This window comes from Dipodomys merriami, unplaced genomic scaffold, assembly GCF_024711535.1.
Source record: "Dipodomys merriami isolate MVZ:Mamm:240054 unplaced genomic scaffold, mDipMer1.0.p SCAF_71, whole genome shotgun sequence".
Lineage (NCBI taxonomy): Eukaryota > Metazoa > Chordata > Mammalia > Rodentia > Heteromyidae > Dipodomys > Dipodomys merriami.
The window spans coordinates 2,514,470-2,539,182 of record NW_027206302.1 but is presented as its reverse complement, the minus strand read 5'-3'; the positions used below and the strand labels follow the sequence as shown (position 1 = coordinate 2,539,182).

At 43.4% G+C, this 24,713-nt stretch overlaps 1 protein-coding gene across 1 annotated transcript in view; it reads left to right on the top strand.

Annotated features, from left to right (window-relative positions):
* The window catches only part of Csmd2 (CUB and Sushi multiple domains 2), a 535,187-nt gene that overhangs the window by 394,225 nt on the left and 116,249 nt on the right, over positions 1–24,713 (top strand). Inside the window, exons 26-27 of the mRNA XM_070008973.1 lie at positions 18,100–18,302; positions 24,024–24,215. Of these exons, the coding sequence (XP_069865074.1) occupies positions 18,100–18,302; positions 24,024–24,215 (395 nt within the window). The remainder of the gene's footprint in view (positions 1–18,099; positions 18,303–24,023; positions 24,216–24,713) is intronic.

Genomic DNA, 24,713 nt, shown 5'->3' with positions numbered 1-24,713 from the left:
TAGCTCAAATATCTGTAACACTCAGGTTCTGCACCAATGTTACAGTACCGTATTGTAGATGAGAGCACTGAGACCTGAAACAAGTGCCTGATAACTTGGACTCTAAAACCACATGTTGCTCTTTAAGCCTGGTTCCACTGAGCACAGTAAGCCTTTGATGTCTCCTTTGCACCAGGACCTTATGGTGATGTGTGGTAGAAATGCTGAGAATAGATTGCAAGCAGCATCTATCTTCAGGGGTTCACATTCTAGTGGGAATCATGTCAAAGAAGCAGGTGGCTCCAAGCCAGGCAGAAGCTGTTGGTGCCAGCCACTAAAGAGAGAGGAAGGAAAGCCTACCTGGAACTGCCTGCAGTTTTACAACTGGGGGAAGGGAATGAAGACCTGAGCACTGGAGATACTAGGTCTGTCCACCAAAGTGAAATCACCTGATGTGCTGAGTCACATGTGAGAGAGAAAAGGCTGCATGGATATGAACAGAGGGTGGTGGGGGTAGGGAGGAGTGTTTCACATAAGGGCCGGAATGAGAACTCTTGTTGACTTTCCTAGTGTAACCCAAGCCATTGGTACATTCTGAAGACAGGAATAGCATTCAATTCCAGTAAAAAATAAAAAGGAAGAAGAAAAAAAACGGGAGCATTCTCTCCCCCAGGCATTCTGCCAGGCACTGAGGGCATAAATATAAATAAGAAACAGTCATTTCCCTTGAAGGACTCAAAATTACAGAAAGAAATTATATCATCTAGGAATGGAAATAGAAAAATTGACTAAAACTGGCATCACAGATGAAGATTCGTTTTTCTCCTGAAATAAGAATTGAAAGGTTCCATCCTGACCTGGTAGAACTTCCCCTGCTATACGATCCTGAGGCTCTCATCCTAAGTTACTTCAGTGGCTGCTGCATCTCCAGACATTATATTTGTGTTCTAGTCTAAAAGAAGAAGGAAGAAGAAGGTGCACAAGAGCTCTCTCCTGTGAGGGTTTGTATTTATTTGGGAAGAGCTATCATCCTTAGAGATACCTTTCTACATTGCATTAGTCAGAACTTGCCATGCCTGGCTAAGGAAAAGTGAGAAATCAATTTTGGTTTTGTTTTTACAGTCTCTATAGGAGAGACAGATGAGAGGTTTGGAAATAAAGTACAGCTCGGGTACTCTGCAGTATCTGCTTCTGTTTCTAGCATAGTATGATACATGCTACAGGAGAAGAATGCACAAAACAAATGGAGAAGCATTGTGATGATGGGTCATGATGATTGTAGGTGACAGGTGGGTGTGAGAGGAAAAGTGCTGCTCTAACTGTGCTTTAAAGAACAGGAGGAGATTGCTCTGCAGAGTAGAGGGAAAGGCCTCTTGGCTTACAAAAGAGGTGGATCTGGGTACCATTCTCTCATGCCTGTATTCCTAGCTACTCGGGAGGCTGAAATCTTAGGCTGTTAAGTTGAAGCCAGCAGACAAATCTGTAAGACTCTTGTCTTTAATTAGCCTGTAGGAAGCTGAAAGTGGAACTGTAGCTTAAGTGGTAGAGCACGAGCTTGTGTGAAAAAACCAGGCAAGAGTACAAGTCCCTGAGGTCAAGCCTCAGTATCAGCACAAAAAATAAAATAGAAAGAATGGAGTGAATATGCATATGCACATCATATCTGCAAGAGCTCATAGTCTGAGGTGACAGTGGTGGCAAAGGCAGGGAGAAACAAAGCAGGGAAACAAGGGAGGGACTGAGAGAACCATTGAAGGATCCTGGTTATGGTCAGAAGCGCTGAGTTTCTTGCATACAGCTTCAGTTGGGACTTTGAGCAACAGATGGCTGTTTTAGAGGTGCAAGTTGAGAAGAGAGAAGACACATTTCTCTGCAGGTGTACCCTCTCTGCAAAGCCCAGAGATACATGGAGGATGGAGAACTGCTTGCTTTCGAACTCTAATTTCTCTTCCTAATCCTTGTGTAACAATAAGCTGCCTATATGGCTGAATGTTCTTTTCTGTTGAATTTTCACTGTAGGGAAACTTATTCATGATTAAGGCAGAGGGAAGGCTGGAAGATCCATTCTCAGTGCTGGTCACAAAGCAGCAGGATTGCAGAAAGAAGGGGCCTGGTTTTGATGCACCAGCTCCCCTGCCTAGTGGAGTTTGTCAGCCCCAGAGGACACCAGACAAGACAAAACTCCTGGCTGTGCCATAGCCTCGAGTCCCCTACTGCTGCAATTTCATGTTAGTCAGAGGGCAGCAGCTCCCCGCAGTGGTCGGTCTGCCTCTCTTTATCTAGCAAGTGAGCAGCTGGCCCCAAGGAGGTAGAAGACACCAGAAGTGAAGCTTGTGTTCACAGTTCTTGACAGAAATCTTGGCCTCAGGTTCAGTGGTTTGCAGAAGGTTTGTTTTTAAGCAGCAACTCAAACTTTAAACAGAGGAGGTCCATGTACTTGCACTGCATGAGCTGATCTCCTGAAGGGACTACACTGCTGAGCCTGGGTAGCAGCTATGCCTCTGTCAATGTTAAGGTCTCAGCAAAGCAGGAATTAGCTGAAAGGAGATGGAAAGTTGTTTTGAAGGAGAGAAGTAGATGGCCTCGTAGATGTAAATGTAGCTTTACAGGTGGCTGTGCTCTCTGGCACACCTCTCTGGATCTGGTACTCTCTGGATCACCTCTAAACACACACACACACACACACACACACGTATGCACACACACACACACACACATTCCTTCAAATTATCCAAGTATGATTACCCAGCCAAGCTGCACTGGACATTTGAATTGGCCAGAATTTATCCATTTGACTGTCAGCTTTCCATCCTAAGAATGAATTATAAGAGCTCTTAGGAAGAGAGTTAGCAGCTCATTCAAAGAAATGCACACACCTTATTGACTGACACTAGGTCAGTACAGATCTCCCCTTGAGATGAGACAAGAATAATAAGAATAAGAATAATTGAGAAAACTTGTGGTGTGCTTCATAAAGCACAGGATTTATAAGAATAAGCATTTTATTAAGAAATTAAAAATACTTTTTCTGAAAATGTTTATAACAAGAAAATTTGAAGGGCTATATACATAATAGTATGACTAAGTATAAGAAATAAGGATGATAAGCAGAGGGATGGTGAGTAGTAGAGAGAATTCTAGAGACAGAAACGTTGGGATGGAGACAGGTAAAAATATGAAGAAAGTAATTCCCCAATCACAATTAAAATCCACAATACCAGTGTTCGCCTTCTAAGAAATAAAAACATTTTTTGTCAGTCATGGGGAACAACAGAATGGTGAGACAAAGGACAGGGGGAAACCAATGCAACAGTGATATATATACAAGACAATATGTTGGAAATGATCCATACAACTTGGGAAGGGAGTGTGCTTGGGGGGAGTGAAAATGGGAGAAAAATGAGGAAGGGGTAACAAGTTAGACAAGAAATGTACTTATTACCCTACTTATGTAACTGTAACCCCTCTATATATCACTTTGACAATAAAGATATTAAAAAATATTTTTTTTAATTTTATTTTATTTTATTTGAGAACATACTGTACAGAGGGGTTACAATTACATTGGCAGGATAATGCATACATTTCTTACCAAGCATTGCAGCCTCCTCCTTTGTTTACCCTTCACCTCCCTTCCCAGCCTCCCCTCTCCCCCCCCACCCAATCATACCCCCCTCCCCCCCACACACACTGACATTGTAAAGCTTGCTTTGACATGACATTTTGTAATTCTCCTTGTTGCAACAGGTCCACCTGAATCCTTAAACGACTTGTTTGTCCCCATCTCCTCCACATGTTATACTGACATCAAATAAAGTGAAAGCGGGGGTTACACTGTGGGGGAGGGACATACAAAGCAACAAAGAAATAATCTTATAAATGCGTTAGAAACACATGCATGAAAGAAATGAAAACATTAAAATACATATTTAAGGGTTCATTTTCCTAACATCACATTATCTGACCTTTTCCGCTTGACTCATACCTATACTAGATATTGCAAATAAGGGAAACCATGGGACCTATGTTTCTTTGGGCCTGGCTTACTTCACTTAATATAATTTTTTCCAAGCCTTTCCATTTCCTAACAAATGGGGAAATGTCATTCTTTCTGATGGAGGCATAGAATTCCATTGTGTATATATACCACATTTTCTTGATCCATTCATCTACTGAGGGGCTTCTGGGTTGGTTCCATATCTTAGCTATGGTAAATAATGCTGCAATAAACATAGTTGTGCTGGTAGCTTTAGTGTGGTCTTGTTTGTATACATTTGGGTAAATGCCCAAAAGTGGGATTGCTGGATCATAGGGGAGATCTATGTGAAGTCTTTTGAGGAACCTCCATAAAGCTAGATCCTTATATATCACCCTGCACCAGAATCAACTCCAAATGGATCAAAGACCTTGAAGTCAAAGCAGACACTCTGAAAACATTACAGGATGGAATAGGAGAAACCCTAGGTCTCCTTGGCTCAGGCCGAAATTTTCTGAATAGAGACCCGGAAACACAACAAATCAAAGAAAGGTTGGACAAATGGGATTGCATAAGGTTGCAGAGCTTCTGCAGGGCAAATGACATAGCTAGCAAGATCAATAGAAAGCCCACCGATTGGGAGAAGATCTTTACTAGCCATACAACGGACAAGGGTCTCATATCTAAAATATACTTGGAACTCAAAAAATTAAACCACCCAACAACAAATCCTCAAAGAAACAACTGCCCAATAAATAAGTGGGCGAAAGACTTAAAGAGAAGCTTCTCTGAAGAAGAAAGAAGGATGGCCAATAGACACATGAAGAAATGTTCAACATCCCTAGCCATAAAAGAAATGCAAATCAAAACAACATTGAGATATCACCTCACTCCAGTTAGAACAGCAAAAATCAAGAACTCTAACAACAACAGATGCTGGAGGGGATGTGGACAGAAAGGAACCTTACTTCATTGTTGGTGGGAATGTAAACTTGTAAAAAATAATTTTTAAAAACATTACAATAGGAGACAAACTAGGGAGTGTAAGATGCATAGGTGTGGAAGTAATGAAAAAAAAGTAGCCACATAGGGAAGGCCAAGCCACAGCCCAGGCAGCGTGAGGGAAAAAGCAATGAACATTTGTTTTCTATAGTTCTGAAAACTAAGAGGTCCAAGACCCAGGTGCTGGCCTCTGGTAAGGGCCTGTTCCTCATGAAAAAGACCTTTTTGCTGTCCTCTCAGTGTGAGGGCAAGCAAGCTCTCTCAGGCTTCTTTTATAAGGGCACTAATTACATTTGTGGAGGCCCCACCCTCATGATTCAGTCACCTCCTCAACATTCTGCCCCCTAAAACCATGTTGGGATTTCAACAATGAATTTTGAATGAGACACAAACATCCAGTCCATAACACAGGTCTTCCTCCTCGATCCCAGTGACCAAAACATTTTTCATGGATGCCCCTAATTATAGGATGATCAGGTCTGCAAGGAAGAATGGATAAGTGTTGAACGCACAGCATATCTCTTCAACCAAGAACAAACATATCAGTTCTGATAAGTATGAATTATTTCTGTCTGGCCACCCTACTGTGCAAAGCTGAGGGAAAAGGGGGAGCAGAGGCAGCCTCTGGAGCAGGCCAGTGTTGCAGGCACGGAGAATGGGCAGCAAATAGGGGCATCCAAAACTGAGAAGAGCTACAGTCAGAGCATAGCTGAGGAATTAGCCAAGAATGAAGGCCAAGTTGGTGAGTAGAGTGCAAGTCCCAGATATCAGGCAGAGAATGAGCCAATGGAGCAGGCAGATGATGAGTGGGCAACCCAGAGATACCACTGAGGCTTTGGAACTCAGGAATAGGAAGCCTCTGTTGCTACATGTGGGTCCACTACTGATCAACCTGTGGGCAGGTTGATCAACTGTGGGGCTGCACATAATACACCCATATTGCAAGATATAAGTTGGCTAAAGAAAAGAAAAATCTACTAAATAGATCAACAGAATATTAACCTTAAAATGTTGGGACAAAGGAATAGAATAGAATCTGAACACACATAAATAGGAATCAGGGATCACAATATTGCTTTTATTTAAAAGGAAAAAAAAAAGAGGACAAAATTCTCAGCCAAAAAAAAAACTATTAACAAGGAGATTCTTTCATGTGATAAAATACATATGCCACACTAATGCTAACAGTCATGAATCTTTATGCACCAAATGATCTAATGAGAAAACATAAAGCAAAACCGTCAGAAATCCAGGCAGAAATTGACAATCATTATAGAAACTTCAACACATCTTTCTTCGTCAAGTAAAATAAAAGGAAGGAAAAAAAAGATAAAAATGGCATTTGTTTCAGATGATTTTTTTTCCATTTGTGGATTTTATGCTGTGTTTATCAAGCTTAGTGGGAGGCGGTTTATGTGTGGTTTCATTTACAATAATCCTCTCAGCAACACTGTGCTGTTTGATGGGTTTTTTTAACAAAGGAGTAAACTGAGGCTCTGCAAGGGTATCTGGCTATATCTTTTATGGGAAACATTCCTTTCAGGGTCACAGTTCTATCTTTTTCCTTACAGAATTCTTGACACATATAGGGCAGAATCTACCCTGTTACAAGATTAACATTGAGAGAAGGTAACTGGTCCAAGGACACCCCAAGACATTAGAGAGAAGCACAGGGCAACAATCCAAGTCCACAACATCAGACACTTAGAAGCTCTAGAATGTTTGACTTTCTCAGCCATGCAAAGGCCAGTTTGGTTGTATTGTGTTGTTTCATTCCTGATGGTGCTGAGATTCTAACTCAGAGCCTAACTAAGACTCTACCTCTTGAGCCTTGCTCCCACCCCTTTTTTGCTTTAGTTGTTTTTCAGATAGGATCTTGAGTTTTTGCCTGAGGCCAGCCTCTGATCCTTCTACCTTTACCTCCCACATGGCTGGGGTACTAGGCATAGGCCCTACTATACCCAACTTGTTGACTGTGATGGGGTCTCTATAATCTTTTACCCAAGCTGTCCTTGAACTTCAATTCTCCCTAGATCTGTCTCCCACCCAAGTACCTGGGATTACAGGCATGAGCCTGCCTCTCAAGGCCAGTTCTTTTCTACTTTCAAAAATAACCAAAGGAAAAAAAAAATGTTTGGTCTTTTTATCTGTCTTTTGAATTCCAGCTGACCCTAGGAGAAAAGACCCTCATATGTAACTCTAGATACCAATGTTAGCTTTGCGCCTTGGGATGACTTCTCACTTGCTCTTTGGATTGCATGATACTTTAATTATTATTGTCTACCATTATGTTCATGGTTTAATTGTTGGTTTGCACTCGGGTGGCTCAGAGGGGGGCATTTTATAGAACAAGTAGTATTTTCTTATTGTCATTTCCAATGTCACTGAGGATAATTTAAGCTGCATTCTCATTTGAGGACAGGAGTGATTTCTGACCCCCTCCCTCCAGCAGCAGCTGTTCCGCTCACATGCCATCCTCCCCGATGGAATGGCCCACTGTCAGCACGAGGGTAAATGCAAGGTCCCCGGGGTTCACGGCATGGTGACAGTTGCTTGGAAGTGCCTTGGGCCCCAGTCAAAAGACAAGTGAAATCAACATGTCAAGATGCCGTCTTTATTTTCTCCTCTTTTCTCATTTGGCATGTCTTTCCAATGTGAATTGGATACAGATAGACCATCTAGGAATTGAGCTGTATCTAAAACATGACTGGTGTGCTCAAGTTTCCTTCAGACTGCAAGCCCTTGGGGCAAGTTTTACCTGTGGGCCATACCTGAATGGGGCAGGTGTCTGCAGTGGAATCCAGGGCCTCCCTAGCTGCTTAGCCTTCAGCTCCAATCAGGAGCTCTTCCTTGTATTGCATCCACATGTCAGAGACCTTACCTACCATCCTCCCCAGCAGGCCATGGTAGAGTGTTAGTGGTAGGCTACAGGGAAAAGAGGAAAGGGAGTAAGGACTGGCTGAGTGCATCTTCAGTGGGGTCCTGCTATAAGGAAGCTGCATGTTAAGTGTGGCTCAAAACACAGTGAGGAAAAAGGGTGTGGCAATGTCAGACTTGAACAAACACAGCCCTATTGCATCCCTTCCCTGATAGATGCAGGCTTCAGCCAGCTGTGAATAAAGATCCAGTCCCAATAGCTTAAGCCAAGCCTAGAGTGACCTCCAGGAAGGAAAAAAGGACCAGGGACCCACTTGGGACAGTTCCCTGAGCTGGAATATCCTTTAGGGTCAGACTACTAGTTATGGGCTGCCTGGGTTGCAGCCAAGCAGATCAAACACCAGACTTAGGTCAAGACACTCCTTGGGTGGGAAGGTACCCCTCCTTCACTGCCTTCAGCCTTGCCCAGTACCACCAGGATCCTTAATTCTCCACAGCCTGTATGGTACTCCATTACCTGTCACTCTCCTGCCCACGTATGTGCTGTACCCTTTCCTCATCTTCCCTGCCACTGTTCCCAGAGCCCCATCCTCTGTGTGTGTGTCACTCTGCCACCTGCTGGTGAGCTTGTCCAAGGCCATGGCTTCAGGTCACTCCCAAGGCACCTGGTGTGTTGCCCTCCTGATTGTGTCCCTCTCTGGCCTTCCCATGCCCTTGTACACCTCACGTCTTTGCCACATACCTTCTCCTCCCACTTCCCACCTACTACTCCCATCTGGATTCATCCTGTGCTTCGCTGACTCAGCCTCGCTCATCCCTCAGCCCAAATTGGAGTCCCTCATGCATACTATTACCACAGTCCTAACCCACCATATTTAGGGACAGAAACAGGCCATGCTCCTGGGTGTATGAGCTGCCTGTGCTGAACATGTGAACATCAGGATCTGCTGGGTGAGTCCAGAGGCCCTGCAGGGTTTCATCCACAGGAAGAGTACTAACTACCAAATGCCCAGTTTCTCCTGGGTTTCTAGGCCATAGCCAGCTATGGCCTGGAGTCTGTGGGCTGGGTTTTATCTCTCTGGTAATGATAGGGTCCCCAAAAAGGCCACTGGAACATCCAAGAGGCTGGACGTAGGTTGGAAAGAGAGGCATCAATCAGAACCTGCAGAGAAACAGGGAGTCTTCCTAAGTATAGAGGATTTATTCCCATTGCCTCTTGCAAATTGGTATGTACTTAGCAATGACTGTGAGTGAATTGGGCTGAACTGTAGGATCCCTGAAAACTGTGCACCATTCATTTATTCAACAATTCAACCAGAAAACATGCACCAAGGGGTGAGTGTGGACCAGGCCAAGTACTGAGTACTAGAGATGTAGAGATGAGTGAGACACAGGCAGGACAGCCAAGGAACTCAGCAGGACAGATGACTCAGGGGATGCTAGAGGCAGTGGAGCTCAGAGAAAGCAGTCCACTGGCCAGGGTTATGGGAGGTGCGGAGGAGCCTGCATAGCACTCCCCAGGAAGATGCCCACATTAGTTGGGTGGTATTAGTTTACTATGGCTGCTGTAACACACTGAATGACTGAAAGCAACCAAAATCAGGATGCTTACCATTGTAGAGGCTAGAAGTCCAAAATCAGGACGTTCTCTGAAACCCAAGAATCTGTTTCATGCCCCACCTGGCTTCTGCTGGCATTCCTTGGTTTGTAGATTCCAAGCTCTGCCTCTGCCCTCCCCTGATTTCCTCTAGTTCTCTGTGTCCCTATCTCCCTCTTCTCTTATAAGCATATAGGTTTAGACAGCTGGATCCTTGTCCTGGGTCCTTCATTATCATACACATGATCACATTGGCACAGATCCTATTTCTAAATAAAGTCACATTCTCACATCCACTGATAGCAGGCCGTAAGACTTGAATATGTCTCTTTGGAGGGTCACAGCTCAGCAATACCACTACAGGTATGTGGAGGCATTTGGGGGTGGGGAGGGGTGGAGGGTAGAATTTCTAAGCAGACCGGAGAACCTAAAGCAAAAAAAAAAAAAAAAAAGGAAATGCATGAAGGGTGAGGGTAACAGAAGAAAGCAAGAGAGACCCTCATGAGGGACCTGGTGTGTACCCTAGGGATTCTTACTTTATTTGTAAGGAAGGAAGAGGAACTGAGTCGGATGTGAGACTCAACCCTGGAGGGGCTGGAAGGGACAGAGCAAGCCTGGTCCCAAGAAGGCTGATTTCCCTTTTTATGCATCCATGTAATATTTCTTCTCTCTTACTTTCTGCCTGTTTCTCAATTTCTTTATGCTTTTCTTTTCTTCCTTCAACTGCTTTAAAGACACCTCCTCCCGGAAGCCCCTTGTCCCTCTCTGAATTAGGAGATGATATAAAGGATTAGTCCCAGGTAGACATAGTTCAGTCACCAGCTCCTTATTATCTGTTCCCCATCCTGTTGCCTGCGTCAGCCCTTTGGAACTTCTGCCTTTGCAAAATGGCAAAAAATAGACTCTAAATTGTAGGGTTTTCATGAGGACATAAAGCAACATACGTAAGTCCATTACCTGTAGGAGACTGTCTGCAAATGTTTAGCTTTGTCTCTCCCCTGGTTATTTCCATAGCACTGTATTTATCCACCTTTTTAGCACCCACTGCACAGATTACCATGTTTTGTGTGTCTTCTTCAATAAGCAGCAGCAACCTCTGGGGCAGAGACAGAGCTATGCACTTTCCAGCGGCTCTCAGCATAAAGCCTGATGTACAAATGCACCCCATTGCCCTTCTGGCGAGATGGCCTATATTGTGTCTATAGCCCAGACATAAGCACCCACACATGTCAGGAACCAGACATCAGAAGGAAGGGCTGGCTCCCCACCTCTTCACTACCTCCCCACCTGGCCACAGTGAGGGCAGGGTCCTCAACTCTCAGGGTTCTTGGTCTTCCAAAACCCAAAGGAAGACCCAGTATCTACCTGCAGGTGAGCTGCTCCAGCAAACACCAATGTTTGTTTAGGCCTGGAATTATCTCTATTGATTGGAACCTCTAATTAGCATTTAGAGACTTCAATTGCTATAAGATGAGAAAAATATTCAGTACTCAGACTCTTGGCAAAGCTGGTTTGGCAAAAGCCCGTCCTTCTGGCTATTGTCCTGGTGTATATAATGAAAGGGGTCACTGTGGTTCCCCAGCTAATCCTTCTGCATCCATCCTTATAACAAGAATAGCCCTACAATACAAATCAGGTCCTGTGAGGCCTCAGCAAATAGACCTCCAGCAACTTTCAGTGATCTATAGAATAAAATCTAAATTTCTCTCCTGACCCACTGAGTCCTGGCAAGCCTGGCTTCTGCAGGCCAACTCTTGACCCATTTGTAACCTCCAGGGCCATTTTCCATGGCCCAGATACCCTGGACTGCTTTCCTTTTAGGACTTTTGCATGTGCTGCCCTTTAGATGGGCGGCCCTGACTTCCACCTCTTACCCTGCCTGCTCTGCCATGGCGGCTCCCCAGGAGCCTCTCATCTTTCTTAAAGGTCACCTCATGGAGAGGCCTTTCCCAGCCACCATTCCAAAAGTGGCATTACTCCATTTGAGCACTCCGAGGCCTCCCAGCCTGTTTGCCACAGCTCTTTGCTCCTCTTCATGGTCTCTGTATGCAGGCCTGATCACCCATCTGGAGAAACTCCTGGAAAATGGCACTCTGCCTGTATTCTCCATTCTGTCTCAACACCCAACATGTAGAAAGTGTTTAAGTAAGTGTTAAAGAGGTTCAAAACTGGAGCTCCTGTCCTTTTAGTTGTGCTTATACCTTATTGGTGCATGCAGAATATCCCATTCTTCCTTTCCCTTCTTCCTCCCTCCTCCTGTTGCTCTTGCTCCTCCTTTCCACTCCTATTCCTCCCCCTCCCCCCTCCTCTCAGTCTCATCAATGAAAAGCCTTGAGTCTGCAATTATCAGCTTTGCTACACTGAATACAATGAACTGGATCTTGCATCTTTGTAGGAGACATATGTAAACTATGGATTAGGAAGGAGCCCCCTTTACCAGCCATGCCTGGCTCTCTCAGCCATACCTGCCACCTCTTCCTCCTCCTCCCCCCTCTTCCTCCCTCCTCTTTCTCTTCCTCTACCTCCTCCCTCTTTTCCTTTTCCTTCTCTTCCACCTTCTCCTGAAGGGAGAAGGCTAAAGTCTGGCTTATAATGGATTATAACGATATAATGTATTATAGTGATAAAGTGGTGATTCTGACTCTCTCTCTAGCCAGCCTTCAATCTTGGGCAAGTTACTCAAGCTGTCTGAGTCTTAGTATTTTCAGTTTAAAAGATGGGGTTAGAATGTAATCTAGTACCACAGTCTGGAGGGTCCACAAACAACTAAACAAATCTTCCCTATGACCCAGCCATACTACTCCTGGGCATCTACCTAAAACATCACAAGCCAAGATACTATAAAGACATTTGCACATCCATGTTCATTGCTGCACTATTCACAATAGCCAAGTTATGGAAACAGCCCAGGATGAGTGGATCTAAAAAAAATGTGGTACTTATATACAGTAGCATTTTACACAGCCATTAAAAAGAATAATATTATGTCATTTACAGGGAAATGGATGGACCTAGAATAAATCATGTTAAGTGAGGTAAATCACGTGCAGAGAGATGAATAGTACATATTTTTTCTCATATGCAGAAGCTAAATCTAAAATACATAGGACATAATAAATTATACAGGACTCTAGGCATTTACACATAGTGAGACCCAAGGAAGATACTCTTAGGAGAGGTACAGAAAGGCACAATCTTATGTGCATCTGATCATACAAAATAATATTTATCAAAATGAACTCCAAGAAATGGAAACAGAGGTTTTTTTTTTCTTTTTGCTGTTTGTTTCCTTTATGTTCTATTTGTTTGTTTATATGTCTTTGGGAGTATAAAGGAAGGTATAGAAATGGAGGGATAAAAGGTAAACAAATGCAGCAATGGTACTTACAGGACACTATGTTGAAAATGAACTGTACAACTTGTGGGTAGGGATGGGAGGGAAAATCTAAGAGAGTGCGAGGGAAGGGGTGACATTGTTTACCTGACTTACGTAACTGATCATAACAATAAAAATAAAAACAAATAAATGAATTTGAAAGATAAAAAGTCCTCAAAACAAAGGGATAGGGTTGATGCTGCACGTAAAGACTCTGTATGGTCATGGAAAATGGTGTGCTAGACAGTGGTTGTTGATGGGTTTTTGTTGTTGCTGTTTGAGGGAGCTTAGTTTCTTGAGACAGTTCTTTCTAGGGTAGTACAGGCTGGCCTTTAACTCTTGATCCTATCTCTGGGATTAGAGGTAGGTTCCGCCTTGCCTGGCTTCACAGTGGTTGTTATAGAAACATATTTTCTTTCATTTTGACTCAGTCTCCATACTCTTGCTTTTCTTGACTTCCTCCCTGGCTGGTTCTGCTAGAAGTTCAATATTCACTCATCACTCATTCATCAATCTCTCATCCACTCAGTTGTTTACCCTCAGGGATCTTCAGACCTTCTCAGGAGCCAGTCTTAGCTTGCAGACTACAGAGCCCAGATTTCTCTAGCTCCTTCCAAAACTCTCATTCTCTTTCTGCCTTATCCACCCCTGACATCCGTGCTCAAGAATGGAACCACCTCCTTCCCAGTCACTTTAACCTCCTCTCTGCTTCCAACTCTTGTCTCATTCTATTAATTCAAAGGAAAGAAAACACATTGTCTTTTAGACCAAACAACCATCAAGTCTCATTTCCCCTTCTTTTCTATGACCGGTGAAGCCACGCTAGTCTCTTTTCCAGAGCAGGTCCAGCTACACAGCACCCTTGGCTGCTATAATGGCTGACTGCAGATTTCACAGTGCACTGAGTGGCAAGAAAAAGTACAGAAGGAAGGGGGCAGCTGGGCAGAGTAGAGTTCACTTGTCCCTCTGCCCCTGGGAAACTGCCTCTTCCCACCACCACCTTTTCACTCAAGGGTGAGGCCACAGCCTCATACCAATTCTCTTTATATTGAGGTACCTCCTGTATCTGTAAAATGTCTACCTAGGAAGTTTAAGAGGCTCACATACATACATAAAAATTAAATTCCAGGGCTGGGATGTAGCTCAGTGGCAAAGTGCTTGCCTAGCAAGTGCAACATCCTGGGTTTGATCCCCAGTACCAAAAAAAAGAAAAGACAAAAAAAATACAGTTAAAAAAATTAAATTCCACTTCATGACAAAACCAAAATTCACAGATTTATAGACTATCAAATTGTGCAATTGGCATAATTTCAATTTTCCTTATGGTTGTGTAATATTCCATGGTATATATGTACCATATTTTCTTTACCCATTCATCAGTTGGGATACTCAACTGATTCCACAGTTTGCCTAAAATCAGCCTCTGTTGTGGGTTGGTACCAGCAGGAGGGAGGTAGGAAAATAGAGATAAATGAGAGGGAATGTGATTGATGTACTTTGTATGTGTATATGAAAACAGAACAGTGAAACATGTTAAAACAGTTCTAAGAAAGGGGAGGGAGGAAGAGTGATAGAGGGGTGAGATTGATGGGGTGTATTGTATGCCTTTGTGTCAGAATGGAAATTCTCTGTACAACCAATATATACTAGTAAGAATCTTAATAATAAAAAATGAAGTGGGAAAAAGATAATCATAAAAGGGGGGAAGCCATAAGACATTACCAAAATATGCAAATTGGAATCTGCCATGTTCCGATGGGAGAAATGAATAACAAAGATGATCAGTTCTTCCTTTTGTTAGTTAATAAATACGTGCAATTCCAATCAAAATATCAAGGAGATTGTTTTAAAAACTTAGGAACCATTAAGTTTGTCTGATAGAGTGAATTTGAGAAATTAGCTAGGAAATTCTGGGGAAGGGATAGAAAAAGAGCATGCCCTATAAACCCACCATCAGCTGAAGAGTCATGTTCCTGGCTTATAAGAAACACCAGTATGGGCAAAGGAGGGTGTGCTGGGAAGGCAGAACATATAGAAATAGACCCAGGACCGTGAGGATGCTTTAAACTCGAAACCTGGATTCTTTGGGTATGAGCTTGTCTTCATGCCTTGGGTGTTCATGAGCCCCATCTGAACTCTCCAGCCATCCTAAGCCTGGAGCTACCAAGGTAACAAGGCCTGGTCCCACACTCAAAAATGATGCTAGCCGTGTGCCGTGGCTCACACCTATAATCCTAGCTACTCAGGAGACTGAGATCTGAGGATCATGGTTTGAAGCCAGCCTGGGCAAGAAAATCCATGAGACTCTTATCTCCAATAAATCACAGAAAAATCCAGACGTGGCTCTGTGGCTCAAGTGGTAGAGTACTATCCTTGAGCAAAAAGGAGCTCATGGACAGTGCTCAGGCCCAGAGTTCAAGCCCAGGACCAGGGGGAAAAAAAAGATGAATAGGGGTAATATACTGGCTAGGAGAAAACATCAACACATAAATAAAAAGAAAACCTTCAAATTCTGGAGTAAATATTAAGTTTTAGCATTTCCTCATTCTCAGGTAGAAGGAGACTTGCTCAGGCATAATCTGACCGTTTATATCCTTAAGGGAAAAGATATATGTATTTGAATACATAAAATGAATAACTTCTATACCAAAATAGATACCATAAACAAAACTTAAAAGCAAAAACAAATCAGATACCAGGAGAAAATACAAGCATTGAAATATATATCATGTCAAAGAGGAATCAATGTGGGCAAACATAACAAATAAAATTTGTAATGTGTATATAGAATTTTAAAAGACCAATAACTCAATTAGGATGGATAAAGGATTTGCAGAGATAAAAATGTCTAATGAATATGTGTGAAGATTTCCAACATTATGTAAAATTCTATGTTATCTAAATCCAAACTCCCAGTGAGATTCCATTTTAGTGTAGCAGATGGGAGAGGATTTTAATATAGAATATATTTGCAATCATATATGTGGCACTGGAGAGGGGGAACTTAGAAAAAATAAAATCCATACTGTTTGGTGGGGATATAAAGCGATACAATCATCATTTAAGAGAAGAGGTTGGCAATATTTATCAGAAAAAAAATCATTTAGATACTTTTCCCCTCCCCTAAAACATCTATTTCATCCAGACACTGGTAGCTTAATGCCTGTAATTCTAGCTACTAAAGAGGCTGAGATCTAAGGATTGTGGTTTGAAGCCATCTGAGCAGAGAAATCTACAAAATAACCAGAAAAAAATCAGAGCTGGAGGCTTGGCTCAAGCAGCTAAGCAAGCAATCCGAGCAAGAGTATGAAACCTTAATTTCAATCCCAGTATAGGTGTATGCGTGCGCATGCGCACGTATGTGCACACACACACAATATTTCTACTGGTCAAGTTCAACAACAGAACTGTGCAGAACTAGGCTGCTGATACAGATGGAGTAATCCTTACAATATTTTTCCTTGAAATCTTTTTGTTTTTCCTTTTTAACTTTTCTTTCTGTCTGTCTGTGTGTGTGTGTGCACGCACACACGCGTGCGTGCACATGCATGCACATGCATTCTGGTACTAGGGTTTGAACTCAGGGTCTTGGTACTATTCCTTAGCTATTTTTTACAAGGCTAATGCTCTACCACTAGAGCCACAGCTCTACATTTGACTTTTTGTGTGTGTGGTGGTTAATTGGAGATAAAAATCTCATGGACTTTCCTGACTAGGCTGGCTTCAAACTATGATCCTCAGATCTCAGCCTCCTGAGTAGCTAAGATTACAGGCATGAGTCACTGGCAACCAGCCATCCCTTCCAATTTAATGGGAAATAGAATGTCCATTTCTGTAGGAAAAATCAAGGAGATGTAATACTCTTTGATAGAGTATTAAGCAAAGAAAGAAAGCTACCTAAACTACAACCTCATGTTGCAAGGACAATACATACATGTGCATATTGAGAAAAGTCTGGAAGGATACACATCAAACCTACTATTAAGTGAAACATTCTGGAGACTAGGTAGATGATTGTATGCAAAAGAAAGATTTTCAAATTTTCAGCACATGTACTGTTGTTTGTCTTGCATGCATCTCTGTCTTATAATTTAAAAAGAAATGGTTTGCAAACCAAGCATAATAAATGAATTGAATCCTGGAACAGAGAAAAGCCATCAATGAAAAATTGTTAAATGCACAGCAGCTCTGGAGTTCAAGTTCATGTCAGGCTCCAGGGTTGCTTTCTCAGTTGTTGGAAAAGTGCTATGTCAGCCATAGGAGAATGGCATGAAGTATCTATAGGAGTTCTCTCTCTTTGCCAATTTGCTGTTCACTCAAAATTAATTCCATTTTTTTAATGATCAGTAAAGCCATAGCTAGTGGCTCATGCCTGTGTAATAATAGTTACTGAGGAGGCTGAGATAGGAGAATTATGGTTCAAGGTCAGCCCAGGCAGGACAGTCTGTGAGACTCATATATCAAATTAACCACCAAAAAGCCAGAGTATATGACTCAAGTGATAGAGTGCTATCCTTGATCAAAAAAGCTAAGGGTCAGAGTTCAGGCCCTAAGTTCAAGCCTCAATACTAACACAAAAAGAAACCAAAAAGTGATTATAGAATCACATAGACTTATAGCCAGCGTACCCTTAGCCAGGAAGAATGTGGGTTTACTGCTGAACTTCTTGCTTTAAGAGCTCTGTGTGTGGCTTTCAGGTCTTCCCAACTTAACCATGACCCCTCAACATGCACATAGATTCTCCTGTGTGGCCTGCTCAGGTTTGCAGTGATTTCTGAACCCCAACCTGAATCCCAAATTCTCTCTGGGAATCTCAGATACAGGCTCACCTTTGCCCTGCTGAGCTGAGCTAGCTTTGTAGAGATCCCACATTCCCTTACCCCCTTAAAAAAATCTTTAAAAAACTATATGTGTGTGTGTGTGTATATATATATATATATATATCTATATATATATATACAAATATTTATACATATATATGGGAATTTTTTTCTCAACCTAGACCCCTTGCAATATAGAATAAGAATGATTTAGGCTCCCAGGCTTGCTCTGGGCCCTGGAGTCTGACCATATCAACATGGAGTAGATAAATAAACAGAGGCACAATATCTGCACCCCCTTATCCTTGTCTCACGGCTAGTGGCCCCAGTGGGAGGAGCTGGCAAGTGGGAAGCATAACAACTCTCCCACACACTGCCTTCCTGCCTCCCAGGCTTAGGACGTCCCTGACGAAAGTACATGGAAAAAAGGATCTGAGCCAGGCATGACCACCTGCCTCTTCTCTCCATCCAGGCTTCACTTTCTGGTGTTTGACACGGAGGAAGTTCACGACGTGCTGCGCATTTGGGACGGGCCTGTGGAGAGCGGGGTGCTGCTGAAAGAGCTGAGCGGCCCCATGCTGCCCAAGGATCTGCACAGCACCTTCAACTCTGTCGTCCTGCAGTTCAGTACGGACTTCTTCACCAGCAAGCAGGGCTTTGCCATTCAGTTCTCAGGTGTGTGAGCCATGAGCCCTGTCACATGACCTCAGCCTCCCCATCCCTGCCTTCCCACCTCCTCTCCATCCATGTGAAGGGTATTTATTGAGCGTCTGCTGTGTATCCGGCTCGTGGTTAGCATTTGCTCAAATATCTGTAACTGAGTTTACTCAGGTGGGGAAAGTGGGTGAATTGAGACACTTTGTACACAAACTGAATATGTGGGCAGAAAAATTCAAGCTTTAGTGATCACCAGAACGCATCAAGGGAGATATTCCAGCAAAGATGGTGTCTAAGCTCAGACCTGAAGGATGATTAGATGTAAGTCAAGCAATGGTCACCCATCGTGTAGAATGGCACCCCTGAGCTGGACTTTGGAGAATCTGCAGATTCTTCGTGGATAGAAGGGAGAGAAAAGGGCATTGTAGGTACAAAGAGTAGTGTAGGATCAGCTCAGTGTATCCTCCGAGACCAAAACCCAGGGCATGCCAGGAAGACACAGTGGACAGCACTGTAGGGCCCAGAGCTGTTCCTCCAAGCCATGCACTCTGCCTCTTCACTTAGTCACGGTAAAGACTAGAAGGCAAACATGAGTAATTTAAATTCAATTAATCATGCACCGCAGTCACCAATTATGGAGGAACATGACAAAGAGCTACTGAAAATGAGCAACACTCAACCATCTAAGTCCCAATATTGGGTCATTTTTATGATGGGCCCTGCCACTCGCAGGCACACATCATCTTATCGCCTCTGAAGTGGCTCCTCTCCCTGAACAAGTGACTCTGCCTTGGTTTCTGCCAGGGTTTATTATACAGCAGCTGTCTTTGTTACCATCATTGCCTTACTCCAATGGGGGTGGGGGAGGAGGTTTCCATGGTGATTCTGAACAAGGCCTTGCATGGCACCCATGTCCTGGCTTTGCTCCCCACACCCACACTCCCTCCTAGTTGTTGCAGTGAAGCTGCAGTGGGATTGCAAATCCTGCTTCAGGTTCTTTTTTGCATCTCTCTTCTTCTCAGTGAAGCTGAGCCTTGAGCCTGTGTGGGGCAGAGGAGGGGCTCCATTATCGCAATCCTTCACATACTTGGCCCTCAGTCGCCCTGAGTTCTGGATCCCTGGCTCCACCTAAACCCCAGCCTGAAAATATTTGGGGGAAAATATTTCATCTGCACTGAACACAGACAGACCTCTTTTCTTTGTGATTATGCCAAATCAATATAGTGGAACAAATATTTAAATAGCATTTACATTGTGTTAGGCGTTACAATCTAGAGATGATTTAAAGTACACAGGAGGTTGTGCATAGGTTATATGTAAATACTTTGCCACTTTCTGTGAGGGATTGCAGAATGCATCGATTTGGGTATTCTTTGAAGACAGAGGAAGCCAACTGGAACCAATCCCTCCAGAATACTGTGAGACAATCATACTTATTAACTTGTCCACTTAACACATGTGCAGGCTTCCAGTCTAGCATTTCTAGTCTCTTCTCAGAGCCCTTAGGAATATTAATTGGTATTGCAAGAAAAGAAGGCTGGCAGGATCAAGTAATATTGGAAAGGTGCTTAGTCAGCTAGATCTAAAGAAATTATTGCCTATAAGATGTGGCCTATGAGAACACTGGGTACGTTAATGTTGGTATATTCCAAACGTGTCTGGTAGGTCACATTTTCCCAAACAGATTGGTCCATGGATGACTCTTTTGAAGTTGGCTCTAGGGACCAGCATTTCAAGGCACAAACATTGCAAATTGCTGGGATAAGTAATAGAAGGGTCCTTGCAAAAGAAAAGCAGAATGCTGGAGAGATTCTCAGGCACTCTCTGGGGAAAAGAGAATTATAAATAATTAAAACACACATGGATTTTTCTCTGACTGTGCCCAGGCAGATGCGGATAGCTTAAAGCAAAAACAATAATAAAAGACACAAAAAACAAGTCCACCATGGTACTGACAAATCCCCCAGACACACATAAACACAGATTTTCATTCTCTGGCCTCCCATGTCCTTGGTGTGGCCATGTGGGACAGCCAGTCCCTGGTACTCTCCCCAGGCTATTCCCTGGTTCAGACCACTTTCTTACGCATTGCCCAGCTCTCAGAAGTCCAATTCATCCTTCAAGATTCATCTCAGATGCCACCACCTCCTAATCTTCCCATTTAGGATAAATTGCCAAGGTCTTCCATGTCTTGAGCAGGTAGATCCTTCTCCCCAGTCCTTGCTTTCCCCTCTGAACACACTCCAGGCCCCCCAGATGCCTGAGCATTGCCTGCACTCAGCAGGGGCTCACTCTCTCCTCAGTGAGCCACCGAGCTCCCCTGGGCAAGCCGTCCTGAGCATTGCCTCAGCCCCACAGGGAGTCCAGTGGTCACAGCTACCAAGCCTGGGCTCCAGGAAAGCTGTAACAACCTGGCCTAGTGTTCTGGGCATCACCGAAGTGTGGGAAAGGTCACCTTTCCTGTTGCTGTCATTGGTTAGCAAATACCAGGACTACTCTGGGGAAGGGCGAATGGCTTACCCCATGTTAACTTTATAGTGTGTGTTTGACAGGGGATTGTGCGGAAATGCCAGAGACGATTAGCTCGGGCTTGGCTTTATTAAGTAAACATGACTGTGTAACATCTAACATCCGGGCTGTAGCACATGGACCCACCCTTTCCCAGGGGGCATTGCCATACAGCTCAAATTCAGGAATATCCAAGAGAGAAAATGAGAATTAAAAAAAGGTGAGCAGAAAGCATAACAATACCCATCTATGGAGTAGACCCTGGCTACACTCCCCACTATATCATCTCTTAGAAATTATATAAAAACCTGAAGGTACGGACACCGTTATTAATCCGTGCTGCAGATGTGCGCTCTCAGCTTTCTCATACAAGGTCATCTAGTTAATAAGTAGTAAAGCCTGGATCAAAACCCGCATGTCTGATTCCCAGACCCAGCTCTTAATCATTGCACCAGCTTGCTTCCCATATAAATAATCCTTCCACATACACATAGAACACGGAGCTCCTACTCTTGTAAGGAATCATTTCCATAGTACAGTGCACTATGAAGCTAGAGGTGTAAGCTAAGTGTTTTTCTAATTGGGAAGGAAGGAAAATTGATTCTTCTTTGGCTTTATACATAAATTCCGTGAGTGTCAAATGCTGATGATTCGTTCATTCATTCATTTGTTCAGCAAATATTTACTGAGCTCTATTGTGTGCTTGAGTGCTGCTCTAAGCCCTGGGGATGGAGCTGGGAGTAAAACAGCCAAGATTTCTGTTCTCATAGATAAACCAAGCAATGTACAAGAAAGAGGCTAACAAATTAGCGAGATTACTACAGATTGCACTGTGAAGAGAAGCAGGCAGGGTAATCTGATGAGATTTATGAGAAGGGGTTAAGGGATGAGTCCAGAAGAAGGTCATCCAGGGGACCTGTCTCAGCAGGTGATACTGGGTTGAAAATTGAATGTCAGGTAGGTATAAAGGTCCTGTGGGAAGGAAGAAAGAGAGAACTGAGCCTGTGGTGCTGGAAGACAAATTTACAAGTGTTGTTGGAGCATAATGATAGTGCATGTTGATAGTATTAATGAATGATGCTGGATAAAAGCAAGAAATAGGTTATCAAAGCATGATCTCAAAAGAAGAGCATCTGAAATATATATATATATATATATATATATATAAAGAGAGAGAGAACACACACACACACACATATATACATATAACAAACACAGACACATATATACACACACATACTAGAGTTATTATCAAAGATTAGATGGGCCAGGCACAGGTGCCTCATGCCTGTAATCCTAACTACTCAGGAGGCTGAAATCTGAGGATGGTGGTTCAAAGCCAGTCCAAGCAGGAAAAGTCTATGAGACTCTTACCTCCAATTAACCAGAAAACTAAAGCCTGAAGAGGAGATATGGAACAGGAGGTGGAGTGCCAAACTTGAGCAAAAAAAAAAGCCACTGAGAGCACAAAGCCCTAAGTTCAAATATTGGTACTGACCCAAAACAAACAAAAAGACTAGATGGTCCCCCGGGGTTTGTGAGCCGTTTGGTCTCTGTTGTAACAACTGGTTTCTGCTGCATGAGCATGAAGACAGCCACAGACAACATGTAAACAAATGAGTGGGCCCATTTGCCAACAAAGCTTTATTTATAGAAGCAAACATACAGTCAGACTTGGGTGTGAGCCACTATCTTGGGAGTAATTGAGGATAAGGATTAGTGAGACACTTTAACTCCGGACTTGCCCACACAGCCCTTGATCTTACCATTGGTAAGGTCTTCTCCATCCAAGTCCTCCTGTAGCAAGCAAGGTGGTGCCTTTCCCCCTGGAGGTCTGAAGGCCATAGCATGCACAAAATCTCTCGGAGGCTGTGTATTCTTGCTTACAAGCTAATGTGACCTTCACATTCTGTGTCATGTACAGATGATTTCAATTGAAACGTGATTATTCCCAAATTTTCAGAGGAAAATCTGACCCTGTAAGCGACTGAGCATGATTTATTCCTTGGTCTCCAGGACCTCCTGCCCCTGAGGTCTGCCAACCCTGGTGGCAGTATGCAGGAGAGGCCCTGCTGTGGGCTCCGAGCTCCTGAGATTGCAATGGGTATTATTACCCTGACCCCTGTCCCTTGCCTCAGAATTCTGTCCCTGAACTTTCTTAGGCCATCTCCTCTCAAGCTGCCTTTGTCCATTCAGTGTTTTATTTGTCTATTCCTCCCTTTGGCTGTTCATTTGGGGTTTTATTTATTGCTTTGTTTGTGTGGGTGGCATTAGGGATTGAACCTTCCTTGGTAAGACCTCTATCCCCTTCTCCACCGTTGTTTTGCCTTTGCTTTTTATTTTGTGAGATACATTCCTCCTGTGCTTCTGGCCCAAGGCCAGCATTGGACAATGACTTACCTTTCTCACCACCAAAGTATCTGGGATTACAGATGTGAATGGAGTCTTACTATCTTTTTTACTGGGCTAGCCATGGAACTGTGATCTTCCCAATCACTACTCCTGAGTAGTTGGAATTACAAGCTAAAGCCTCAGTACTTGCTTATAAAACACATGCTCTGTTTTAGACTCTGTTAGGTTCTAGACCACAAACACTTCCTAAATTCCCAAGATTTTTTATCTCGTTACTAACATTGGTTTTGAACTCTGCTCTACCACTGTTACAAATAATCTGACTTTTCTTTGAACATGATGTTGCGTCTAAAGAGTTTCTTGGGTTGTCTGCCTATAAGACAGAATGGTCTCAGCCAAGTTCAACTCCCTGCAGATTCATAACCGCTGCTCAGCAACCTCTGTAAACACAAACTCCCATTCATTTGGAATTAAACCCTTCTGATGAAATACTTAGACTTCCTTTCTTGTTCATCCCTCCTACTGAAAGTGTTAGTTACATTATATAGAACTGACTATGCAACAATGTGGTATAACTAAACTGAACTCAGTTCCATCATAACAGTGCAATCGTGCTTCATTCACTCTGTGTCTCATGACAGGTGATTGCTGGGCACCAGATGGCCCAGGTAGAACAGTGTGAGGGATGTGAGCATGAATGTCTGGTGTGTGGTGCAAGCAGGGACAATAATGCTGGTGAAAATGATGACACTGATGACAATGGTGAGGAGGTAATGGTGGTCACAGCCATGGCCTTGGTGGTTGTCAGCAAGGGGGATGAGCTCCTTATTGACAAGGAGACACTGAGGCAGCCCCAGTCCTTCTGTTTTCTTGTGCCAGTGTCCACAGCAACATCCTGCAATGACCCTGGGGTTCCACAGAATGGGAGCCGGAGTGGCAACAGTTGGGAAGCCGGTGACTCCACGGTGTTCCAGTGTGATCCTGGCTACACCCTGCAGGGCAGCGCCGAGATCAGCTGCGTGAAGATCGAAAACAGATTCTTCTGGCAGCCCAGCCCGCCCACATGCATCGGTGAGAAATGGAATAGCCGGAAGTTGCAGAAAAACACAAATTTACCCTGTTCTGTATGCAACACACACACACTCTCACACACACACACACACACACACACACACACACACACACACACACACAGTGCTTCATTTGTTAAAATGGTCTCCAAGCCAGACAATCTGTCCCTTTCTCTTTGTCTAGGTTGCGAGGAGTCTGATGGATTACCTTGAGTAGTAGGGTCAACAGGTTCCAAAATGGTCATCAGGACATCCCTGGAAGGGCACTGACAGATTCCTGCAAATGAAAAGATACTCATTCTTCCTCTTCTCAAGGGAATTTGGGTTTCATGAGATCTGTCTTCAGACTTTAAACTTCACCATAGGACAAATGAAAAAAAAAAAAATAGAGACTCTGAAACTTGTTCCAGATGCTGTAGCTTGTCGGGCAGGGCCCCTAGTTCCTACCCTATAACTACCTGGGAGGGAGAGAAGGAAAGAGCTTGACAGTAGGGGACAG